General features: G+C 47.8%; 1 protein-coding gene across 5 annotated transcripts; it reads left to right on the forward strand.

Annotated features, from left to right (window-relative positions):
• The first annotated feature begins 2047 nt into the window (after positions 1-2047).
• On the forward strand, positions 2048-8380 carry LOC310835207 (SOSS complex subunit C-like). Of its 5 annotated transcripts, none has more exons than XM_083720017.1 (7): positions 2058-2157; positions 2698-2751; positions 3512-3583; positions 4005-4107; positions 5847-5906; positions 7447-7537; positions 8090-8380. In XM_083720017.1, the coding sequence occupies exons 3-7, from the start codon at positions 3559-3561 to the stop codon at positions 8183-8185; spliced, it is 375 nt and encodes a 124-aa protein (XP_083576143.1). In that variant the 5' UTR covers positions 2058-2157; positions 2698-2751; positions 3512-3558; the 3' UTR covers positions 8186-8380. The 5 variants fall into 5 exon arrangements, with proteins under 5 accessions (XP_083576146.1, XP_083576143.1, XP_083576147.1 ...); XM_083720021.1 differs by having other exon boundaries at positions 2066-2157; positions 3977-4107; XM_083720019.1 differs by having other exon boundaries at positions 2120-2157; positions 2698-2719.
• The last annotated feature ends 3621 nt before the right edge of the window (positions 8381-12001 follow it).

The following is a 12001-nucleotide window of genomic DNA, read 5'->3' on the forward strand; positions in this document are numbered from 1 at the left end:
GCCAAGTTCTCTGATGGTCTTTCCTGATAGTCTGTCACCCATTAAAATGCTGATTACTCAATTCCTGAGACAATGGAGAGGCTCCCTGCCCCCCCCCTCCTTGCAGGGAAAACATTTGGTCAGTTTGGGAATCAAAATGGTTTCAGGTCACTCTTCCCGTGTTGCTCTATGTATGCACTTGGTTGGTACACTTATGAACATTACCATGTATCTAAGACCTCGAAATTCCTATCACAGCATCCACAAGAATGAGAGATATAGCATGAGAATAACAAGGTGGGTTTGGAAACAACAGAAAGTACCAACAGTAGAAGAATGGCGGCAGAAGGTAATGGAATATGCAGAAATAGCTAGGTTAACCGGGGAAATTTGACAACAGGGCGATGAAACATTTCAAAAAGAATGGGGAAAATTTATGTCATACATAGTGATACGGAAAGGGGGGGGCATGTCTTCTTTACCTTCTTCGCTACAATATATCCATTTATTCCAATTGTCAATGTCAAAAGGGACTAAAATCTATAAAATTCATAGAAAATCAACGTGCCAGTTTGCTCAATTTCTCTAGGACTCCATCACACCTCCCCTGTCCAGCATAATCCCTCAAGCAAGGTGTTAAGACCCTATTCCTGTCAAATCGCTCTGATCAGCCTTTCCTCCAGGCAATGTCAGGTGGCAGACTATGCATATTTGAGACCATTGTTTTCTCATCCCCAGGAAGTGTTTATCTGTGCATATCTCCAGCTCTGCATATTCCCCCCTCCCTCCTCCATATGTAATCTGTGTAACCCAACCTCCCTTTAATATATTCATGATGTAATCTGTGTAACCAAACCTCTCTTTAATGTATTCATGACGTGTTTTGCACTGTATTCTGGGACATGGAGGGAGTTTCAAAAACTCATGTCACCCCTTTCTCACTGTTCAATCTCGCCTTGAACCTGTTGCGCAATAAACTTGGATCTTCTGCAGTTTGCTCCTGTCTACGGCTGAGCTCATTTTCCTCCGCAGGGACCCACGGACTTAGTCCGATGAGCTGGGTGGCAGAGCAGCCTCGCACCCAGATTTTGCCGTAACAATAGGAAGGATAAGGTGGAATAGTGAAACCAGTAAAGGTAAAGGGACCCCTGACCATTAGGTCCAGTCGTGGCCGACTCTGGGGTTGTGCCGCTCATTTCGCTTTATTGGCCGAGGGAGCCGGCGTACAGCTTCCAGGTCATGTGGCCAGCATGACTAAGCCGCTTCTGGCGAACCAGAGCAGCACAAAGAAACGCCGTTTACCTTCCCGCCGGAGTGGTACCTATTTATCTACTTCCACTTTGACGTGCTTTCGAAATGCTAGGCTGGCAGGAGCAGGGACCGAGCAACAGGAGCTCACCCCGTCACGGGGATTCGAACCGCGACCTTCTGATCGGCAAGTCCTAGGTTCTGTGGTTTAACCCACAGCGCCACCCGTGTCCCTAGTGAAACTAGTAGAACTGAAATAAACCTCATAATGTGAAATGCAAAGAAAATTTCTGGATAAAGAAAATAAGAAAAAGTAAAATGTACAATGTGATCAATGTAACCAATGGTAGTTGTAATTGGATATAGGCAGACAATAAGAACTGTATAAACAGGAGGATTTATTTGACAATAGACACTCGATGGACAAATACGGAAGAAGAACAATAATATACAAAAGGGATGAAGACAATGCGAAAAAGTTAGATGTGATATAAAAGGCAAGAAGAGGGAAGGAGGGAAGTCGGCTCTGGGGAGGAGGTGTAAATGTGAAATGTAATACAATATGTGTATATGGAGTGTGTAAATGAAAACCAATACAGAATATTATGGGGGGGGGGGGAGAGAAAATAACAAGGTGGGGTTTTTTTTAAACGCTGACCGCTGAAGAGACACTTGGAATATTAATATTTTTCGCAGGCGCCGGCCGCAGAATACCCGCTTCCTTGGGCGGCGCCTTTGGAACTCCCTGCCACTGGAGACCCAGCTGGCTAAGCCTTCGCTAAGCGGAAGCTCCAGCTCATCCCGGAAGCTGCACGCTGCGTGTCATTCTACCCTTTTCTGAGTCAGGGGTGGTCGGGGAAGCGAAGGCAGGGCTTGTTTCCTGGTCCCGCCTCGTTAAGGCGGCGCGCGTGACAATGAAGTCGGGAGCAGGTGAGCGGGGAAGAAAGAGCCCCTAAAACAGGGAGAGAAAGAGTCCATCTGGGCAGCCAATGGGGGGAGGGACGGGAGAGTCCATTCGTCCAACCTAAGGGAGGCGGGAAAGTCCATCTGGGCAGCCAAAGAAAGAGGAGCGGGAGAGTCCATTTGTACAGCCAAAGGGGGAGCTGCAGAGTCTTATCTGTAGAGCCAAAGGAGGTTTGGGAGAGCCCACGTGAACAGCCAAAGGGGGGGGGCGGGAGAATCCATCTGGACAGCCAAAGGGGGAGCAGCAGAGTCTTATCTCTAGAGCCAAAGGGGGTTTGGGAGAGTCCATCTAGACAGCCAATGGAGGGCGGGAGAGATCATCTGAACAGCCAAAGGGGGTGGCAGAGTCTATCTAGATCCAAAGGAGGTTTGGGAGAGTCCACGTGAACAGCCAGGGGGGGCGTGAGAGAAACAGGGAGCAGTCCACCCGCAAGGAGGATGTGGGTGAATGGGGACTGTGTCCATCGCCAGGTGCTTGGAGCTGTTTATTTTTATGCTTTCACTTAGGGACTCCACCCACCGGCTGGAGGTGAGCCGAAAGCAGCAAACGCAATGCTAACCGTAAGATTCTCCTTCGCGGATTCCCAAGTCCAGGCACCCTGCAAGACAGCTTGCACTACAGCCTCTTCCATCAGTTGCTGGCGCTGATGGGAGTTGTAGTCCAAAAAGTGAACCATGGAATGAAATTCCCTCCAACGTTTCTCCAATGAAAAGAGGGATGTCCTATTCCGTAATCAGTACTTTTCTTACTTATACCTCGTCCATCCGACTGAGTTGCCCCAGCCACTCTGGGTGGCTTCCAACATATATAAAAACATAATAAAACATTGAACATTTTAAAAACTTGAGCTGCTTCCCGATGACTGAATAGCTCCATACCCTCCAGTATTTCCCTGAGGAAAATAGGGATGTCCTACAGTTTTGCAGGGGACGCGGGTGGCGCTGTGGGTTAAACCACAGAGCTTAGGAATTGCCGATCAGAAGGTCGGCGGTTCGAATCCCCGCGACGGGGTGAGCTCCCGTTGCTCCGTCCCTGCTCCTACCAACCTAGCAGTTCGAAAGCACCTCAAAGTGCAACTAGATAAATAGGTACCACTCTGGCAGGAAGGTAAACGGCGTTTCCGTGTGCTGCTCTGGTTCGCCAGAAGCTGCTTAATCCAGTTTACACCATGTTTGGGTATAGCATACCTGCTACATAGCATTTTCACAAGAATTTTGCAAAATGTGTTGCTATTGCATCCTGCAATCTGAATATTAATGTACAATTGTATTAGTAGTGAGCCTTTTATATTCACATGTTCATTTATATTCTTTTCGGTAGCTCATACCATAACTACGTTGTAGCCAATTAAGGCGGAAACTAGCAAGATGGCATCAAATCCTCCCGCGCAAGGTAAATGTTACATCTGGTAATCTTCACCTCTATGTGCATGGTTACGTTATAATAAAATTTTACAATAAAAACAACACGGCACCAGCCCTTTCAGTACAAACTCTAATACAGTGGTACCTTGGGTCTCAAACACCTTGGCTCCCAAACAAATCGTCTCCTGAACGATCAAAACCCAGAATTGAGTGTTCCGGTTTTTGAACGATTTCGGGAAGTCCAACATCCAGCACAACTTCCGATTGGCTGCAGGACACTCCTGTAGTCAATCCGAAGCCACACCTTGGTTTTTGAACGGTTCCAGGAGTCAAACAGATTCCCGGAACACATTCTGTTTGAGAACCAAAGTACCACTGTACTCTTTATCATTCACTTTGGAGAGCTTGAAGTAGTGCATAGACTTTTCCATTTTTCTCACTCCTGCCAGGGTTTCAGAATAAAAACAGGGTTGCGATTTTGGCAGAGCTAGATAAGGAGAAGAGGAAGCTGTTGATGCAAAACCAGTCTTCCACAAATCACCCTGGAGCCAGGTACAGTAAGTTTAGAGACCTGCCTTTTTGTTTCAGTTGTGTTCTCTGATTAAAGAGGAAAGCCAAGGGACGCTTTCTCTTGCGTGCCAAGGCCCCATGCCCTGTAGTTCCCCATTGATTAATAAACACACCAACACAAGTGTTCGGGATTATAGGCTAAAACAGGCCACAACTTTATTGCTTACAGATGTGAGCTGTTTGGCTTGGGCGTTGGGTGAAAGCAGGCTATATCTTGACATCCGCCCACCTGCAGGGAGTCTAAAGGGACCCCTGACCATTAGGTCCAGTCGTAGCTGACTCTGGGGTTACGGCGCTCATCTCGCTTTACTGGCCGAGGGAGCCGGCATACAGCTTCCGGGTCATGTGGCCAGCATGACTAAGCCGCTTCTGGTGAACCAGAGCAGCCACACCTTCCCACCAGAGCAAGACCAATTTATCTACTTGCACTCCGTGCTTTCGAACTGCTAGGTTGGCAGGAGCAGGGACTGAGCAACGGGAGCTTACCCCGTCGCGAGGATTCGAACCGCCGACCTTCCGATTGGCAAGTCCTAGGCTCTGTGGTTTAACCTACAGCGCCACCCGCGTCCCTTGCAGGGAGTCTAACTAAGGGTAAACCATCAGAAGGGGGAGCCCTATGACTTACATCAAATAAGGGCAGTCCGAGGGGTCCCTGTTGAGTTAGTGGCATGGCCCTAGCCCATGGGTAGGCAAACTAAGACCCAGGGGCCGGATCCGGCCCAATCACCTTCTAAACCCGGCCCGCGGATGGTCTGGGAATCAGCGTGTTTTTACATGAGTAGAACGTGTCCTTTTATTTAAAATGCTTCTCTGGGTTATTTGTGGTGCCTGCCTGGTGTTAGAAATTCATTCATTATTTTTTCAAAATATAGTCCGGCCCCCCACAAGGTCTGAGGGACAGTGGACCGGCCCCCTGCTGAAAATTTTTGCTGACCCCTCCCCTAGCCCATGCCCACACTTTGGACAGAATCCACACCTCCAGATCCTTTTGGCAGGATACCCTTATCCAGGAATATCCTCCATTAAACAAGGGTCCTTGCAGGTCCAAGCAGTTCTGGAGTGGAGGCAAGAGAGAGAAACCCCTGGCCGCGCCGCGATTTCAGTTACCCCATGGCCATGCCCCCCATCAGCATAGATTGGCCAGGTGGGGGTGATATAGCCGGGGCTGGTGCGGAGAGAGCGACAAACTTCCGCTCCCTAGCCGGGTCACTACAAGGGCCCGGATACCCAGCCGCAATGCCGCCAACCAAGAAGGTGAATAGACCTATCAGCAACACGTACTTCTAATGGAAACAGTTCATAACCATCGGAGTTGTGTGCCAATTGTTCCAAGCAGCCAGCTACAAGAGAGTTTCCATCTTTGCTCATTCCCTCTGGAGAGGGGAAATTTCAGTTCACCTTTTTTTTAAAAAAAATTAACTTTTTAATGTTTTGTATTTCCACCCACTTCTCCACCAAAATTCCGCTTCCCCCGTGTTGAACCTTATCATTGTTTTCATATTAAGATTTGAGATTTCTATGAATCTGCTGAAATGTAAAGCTGCCCCTGAATTAAAAACAAAAACAAAATCCTCTTCCATGTGTTTAGCGTAGAACTTGATTTATTGCTCATGGTGGAGTAGTAGTAGTAGTAGTAGTATTTCCGCGTGCTGTAACTTGTTGGCTACGAAGAGACGTTGTCTCAGCGCAATCTCAATGGGAAACTCTTTTCCTGCATACAGAGTTCTGCAGCCACTCTACCAAACATATGAACTCCCCATCATGAAGACTATGGACCCCTGGTTAGTAGCGCTGTTTTATTCAGGTATCACTTAGGCAAGTTATTGGGGGGCACCGGTGAGAGAGCAAAATGGGCTGGGGTCCCTTTTTCTTCTACTGCATGCCTTCCGGTTGACTTCCTTTTGACTTAAACTTGGGTTTCCTCCCTATTTGATTTCACCTGCCATTGCTGGAGTGAATGTTTCTCAGCAGAAATGTCCTTCTGGCACCAGCGTTCAAAATTAGCCAGGCGCAGTTTACACCTGACTGTTGGTGACTTGCAGCCCAGTGAAAATGCCCGGGTGCCAGGATGACTCCTGACATCTCCGCCATCTGTTGGTGCCTGCCTGGGGATCCTTGGATCTGGACCGTTTTCACACACTAATGCCTCATCCTGGAGATTTCTATCCATTATATTTTATCTGTACAATCAGAATGAATTTCTGGAATCAACATGCTTTTTCGGTGCAGCCTGAGCAGGGGCCAAGAACATTATACAGTGGACCCTAGAGTTACATACCGCTCTGGATACGTAACTTTTGGGTTGTGAACGCGACAACCCCGGAAGTGTATATTTCCGCGTTTCGCTGCATGCACAGAAGCGCTCTGCGTGCCGCGCATGTGCACGAGAGCCAGTGTGGTGTAATGGTTAAGAGCGGTAGTCTCGTAATCTGGGGAACTGGGTTCGCGTCTCCGCTCCTCCACATGCAGCTGCTGGGTGACCTTGGGCCAGTCACACTTCTTTGAAGTCTCTCAGCCCCACTCACCTCACAGAGTGTTTGTTGTGGGGGAGGAAGGGAAAGGAGAATGTTAGCCGCTTTGAGACTCCTGAAGGGGAGTGAAAAGCGGGATATCAAATCCAAACTCCTTCCCTTCTTTTTCTTCTTCTTCTTCTTCTTCTTCTTCTTCTTCTTCTTCTTCTTCTTCTTCTTCTTCTTCTTCTTCCTCAAGTTATGGACTTTTCAGGTTAAGTACGGACCCCCAGAATGAATTTAATTCTTATCCAGAGGGTCCACTGTAGTGAATTGTTGTAGCTTGTCTTCACTTCTCCCACTGTTGTGACTGGCCCGTGTCACCATTAAGAAAAAGAGGCAGGAATAGGCCAATATATATTATGTGGAATGTCCCTTGATGAAGTGACTTTTCTTCTTTAAGTTCTCAAAACTCTTAACCTAGCTCAAGATTTTCATCTGAACTGGCCAGATCTTTAACTGAGACTCAATCACAGTCAGTCCATCATTTGGAAAATAAGACGTTAGAGCTGTCTTGCCCCAAAATGGCAACTAGACATTCTCTTGGGTGACTGTAACCTTGGTTGAAGGAGTCTTTTGGTGCCTAGCTTATATTATCTGAGTTTCTAACGCTGTCTGGCACGGGCAAATTACTCACTTTGCATGTCAGATTTACCCCAAATCCCAAGTCTTTGATTTAAAGTAACAACATGGAATTTCTTGACTCTGAAACACCCACCCTGGCCCATGACAAGCCTCTACCTTGATGCTGTGCTGATGACTGCCTTCCCTGCCTTTGTGTGACATGTCAATTTCTTATCATTGCTCGCAGCATCTCTCTCGCCAGATCTTCCCTTAACAAGGACTTTCGTGATCATGCTGAACTACAGCACATCGCTGCACAGCAGAAGGCTGCTCTACAGGTGAGTTGTCCTGACCAAAGCATATCTGAACGGGCCGTTTTGCAAGTTTCCCTGGGCCTTTTTGTTTTGGTGCCTCGGAGACTATAGCTCCTAAGAACCCCCCACCCATCTCAGACATTGGGGATGAAAGCTAACGTGCATCACAAAAGCTTAAGATTTGCACAGTGATGGCAAAGTTTAAAATTCTGAGTTTAAAATTCCCACACTTGTTTAAAGTTTAAAATTCCCACACTTGTGCTTCTGATTTGGGAAGTGGCTTTGGTCATGTCACGTTCTGTATTATCTCACCTTTTAGCCCTGCTTTAAATGCTGCGGGCAAAACCTTGGGAAGAATGAGCTAGATGTGAGGATGGACGTTGTAGTTTGGCAATATGGAGGGCCAGGGGTTCCCCACATCTGGGTCAAAGCAACTGAACTACTAGCAGGACTGAAATGTGGCAAAGAACAGATATTCCTTCCAAATCTGATGTTCTTAAGCACTCACCTATGCTTGCATGATGGTGGAGAGACTTGGCTTCCATTGAAAATGTGTCCTTTATGTTCCTTTTGCAGCATGCTCATGCACATTCCTCAGGATACTTCATCACCCAAGACTCTGCCTTTGGGAACCTTATTCTTCCTGTGTTGCCACGGCTTGATTTAGAGTGAGGAACCATCCTTGGGACGAAGAACATCTGTGTTTCTCCAGTCCTGCAGCTGCTCCCTTGCCAAACTTTGCTTCTGGTTTATGAAAGCAAGAGGACTCAAAAATGAATGTTGTTGTTGGAGTTTGTTCACTGTAATGGCTTTCCATTTTGGATTCAGGTATTTTGTCTTCAGCGAATGTTAAACTTCTTAAAACAAGTGCTAAGGTGTCCTGTTCTTTTCTTTCTATGTGGCCAAATTCCCCAGAATGGCGCCAGGGGAGGAAGAGCTGGCTACCTGGTCTTCCCTGATCACGAACAACACTACCCTGCCCTAGACAGAGGGAAGGGGGCAGAGGTCACTACTGCTACTTGCAATTTCTCTAGGTAGCACTGTGGGGCCATTCCTCCTTGCACAGTACCCAGAGAGAGAGAACAAATGAGAGGAACCGAGAGCAGCTACAGTTTTCTCTTGCTCGCTCTGCCTTGCGTGTCAAGACCCCGCAGCCACCCCTTCGTTGGGAAATAACTCACACAAGGACACAGGTATTACCGTATTTTTCGCTCTATAACACGCACCTGACCATAACACGCACATCGTTTTTAGAGGAGGAAAACAAGGGGAAAAACATTCTGAATGAAACAGTGGGTGTATCATTTTTGGGCTTCATGCTGTGGCCCCAGACATGTGATCTGATGGTGAATTTGGGGTGACCCAATGCAAAAATCCTGAGAATTCCTGTGGATCCATGCTTTGTAACCACGTTTTTGCACCATTGCAGCCCCAGGCAACAGTGGGTGTGTGATTTTTTTGGTGCAGGCTATAGCCATGGACATGCTATGTGATTTGATGGTGAATTTGGGGTGACCCAATGCAAAGATCCTGAGAATCCCTGTGGATCCATACTTTGTAACCACATTTTTGCACCATTGCAGCCCCAGGCAACAGTGGGTGTGTGATTTTTTTGGTGCAGGCTGTAGCCATGGACATGCTATGTGATCTGATGGTGAATTTGGGGTGACCCAATGCAATGATCCTGAGGATCCATGTGGATCCATGCTTTTTAACCACGTTTTTGCACCATTGCAGCCCCAGGCAACAGTGGGTGTGTGATTTTGGGGGGGCAGGCTGTAGCCATGGACATGCTATGTGATCTGATGGTGAATTTGGGGTGACCCAATGCAAAGATCCTGAGGATCCATGTGGATCTATGCTTTGTAACCACATTTTAAGTTGGGAGCGAAGGAAAAACAAAGAAGGGACATGAGAGGGCTGTGCAGAGAAGCAGCTGGCTAAGAATGCAGGAGAGGGATTTAATCGAGGGAGGAAAGAAAGGCAAAAGTTTCCCCCCACCCAAGCCAGCCATATCTCTCTCTCTCTCCCTCCCCCTCTCTCTCTCCCTCCCCCCCTCTCTCTCTCCCTCCCCCTCCCCCCCTCTCTCTCCCCCAGCAGCACCGGAGCACAGAGGAATTCCCCTCTGCTTGCCTGGAGGGGAGGGGCTTTCCCTGCTCTTTGTTCCGTTTGAGCAAACACAGCAACGAAACAGAGCAGGGTGGGCAGTAAGACCCTGAGGCAGAATGCAGGAAAGCAGCCACTTCCTCTTTTCAAGTTTCCCTTCTAGGAGACGCGCGATTTGATTTTTACCTGCTTTTTCGGCTCCAGGGACCACACATTCGCTCTATAACACGCACAGACATTTCCCCTTCCTTTTTAGGAGAAAAAAATCTGCGTGTTATAGAGGGAAAAATACGGTAGGTTTATGTTATCGGGCAAATTTGGCCACAACTTTATTGAATTACAGAATGTGAGCGGTATTGGCTTAGGCATTGATTGAACCCGTCTGTATCCGACTCCTGCCCGCTGCGCAGGAAGTCCGGTAAGGGTAAACCACCGGTAGGGGGAGCCCTGTCGATGCTCCCCCTGGTGTTCCCGTCGGGGTCGTGTCTGTTGGAAAAACGTCCGGGAAGGCCGCCATCTTCCCAATACACTGGGGCGTCTCTCCGTTGATCACCCTCTGGCTGTAAATCTTCCTCAGTCCAGAGAGACCGGTGATAAACGACCTCTCCCTCCTGAGAGGAGCATGCTCATCTTCTGGCATCTCATTGCAGAAGAAAGAGACAATCAGTAGCTATACTACTTTATTTACAATCCATATAAACAGAGAACCCACCATGTCTGCTCTCTCTCAGCAGCAGTACAGAACAACATCTCACACAGAAGTGAAAGTAACTTCTATCACAGTACCCAACGGTACTGAGACTTCCTCAGACACTCACATGATATAAACAACCATAGTGCTACTTGCTGAGCAGCTGGTGAGATAAAAATCCTAATAGTGTCATGGCCCTAGCCCCCGACCCGGGCTTCGGACAAGATCAACACCCCCGGATTCCTCTAACGGAATACCCTTAAGCTTGGAGGGGCAGGTGATAGCCACACCCAAAGTCAAACAATGCCTAACCGCAACCCTAACAAAGTTGTGCAATTGCTACGAGGTAGGCGAAAACCAAGTGGCCAGTGCCATTTGCCAAATGGAAAAATTCCTACCAGGTCCCTTGGACAACCAAGGCGACCAACCAAAGTCCATAGCAAGGCCAGTGCCTAATCTGCAAATAGGGAGGGAGGGTGGGTGATTGAGGAAGCGAGCCAAAGAGGAAGTCCTCCGGCTCGCTCCTCGGTTGAAACTGTCCCGGTCATGCCGCCCCCGCCCCCCCAGCGGATTGATTGGCTGGGCTCTGACATGTATGTGATAAAGGGGAACCACACTGGGGTGAAGGCACCCATCTTTGCTCTCCCCCGCATAACTAGCTGCTAAATGACCACCAGCACAACACACACATTGCATTCCGGTGCAGCAGCGCCGGGCTCACGGTGTCATTTTGCAACACCAGCACCATGTCAGCACATTCAATGGGCTACATCCTACTCTGAATGCTGGTTTGGTGGCTTTGGTGGGGTAAGGTGTCCGGTGCAACTTATTCCTGGCCAGTTGATGCCGTGGCATTTCGACAGAGGTCGGTTGATGATGTCAAAGAGCTCCTGTGTAAATATGCATAAAAACACTATTGAGAAAGTGTTACGGACAGGGCCGGATTTTGGTTTGATGAGGCCCTCAGCTACTGAAGGTAATGAGACCCTTTCTATGTCCAGCTGTCCTTTGCCAACAACAAATTCTCACTGTTTTTTGTGTTGAATATATGCTATATGGTGATTTATGGACCTCATAGGTATCTCAAGCCATTTGCACATGCAGAATGTAGGCACCCTATATGTAGAAATGAGCAAACCAGGGATACTTTAGGGAGCAGGCTAGTAGGCAGGGCCCATGACTTACATCATAGGAGCCTACAAAACGCCATTGTTGTATGTAGGTTTTGTTTTATTTGTTTTTTATCTTATATTTTGGAAATGTACATCCACAGGTCTTTTTCCTTTAAACTTTTTTGGGGGCCCCAAGAGAGTGGGCCCCTAAGCTAGAGCTTGTTTAGTTGATACGTAAATCCAGCATTGGTTAAGGACAACATTCAAATTGCTTTAGGAACTGTTATCTGTAAATAATTTTCTATTAGATCTACCAAAGAATAAAATCAAATCAGGATTAAGAAGAAGAGGAGTTTGGATTTGATATCCCGCTTTGTCACTACCCGAAGGAGTCTCAAAGCGGCTAGCAATCTCCTTTCCCTTCCTCCCCCACAACAAACACTCTGTGAGGTGAGTGGGGCTGAAAGACTTCAGAGAAGCGTGACTGGCCCAAGGTCACCCAGCAGATGCATGTGGAGGAGCGGAGACGCGAACCCAGATCACCAGATTACGAGTCCACAGCTCTTAACCACTACACCA

This window comes from Podarcis gaigeae (genome assembly GCF_964106915.1).
Source record: "Podarcis gaigeae genome assembly, chromosome: 17".
NCBI classification, from domain to species: Eukaryota; Metazoa; Chordata; class Lepidosauria; order Squamata; family Lacertidae; genus Podarcis; species Podarcis gaigeae.

Bases quoted from the DNA above. Each gene is read 5' to 3' on its own strand.
- LOC310835207 (XM_083720017.1), top strand. From the start codon at position 3,559: ATGGCATCAAATCCTCCCGCGCAAG. The intron at 3,584-4,004 runs GTAAATGTTACA...CACTCCTGCCAG, and splicing joins ATCAAATCCTCCCGCGCAAG to GGTTTCAGAATAAAAACAGG. The intron at 7,538-8,089 runs GTGAGTTGTCCT...TTCCTTTTGCAG, and splicing joins AGCAGAAGGCTGCTCTACAG to CATGCTCATGCACATTCCTC.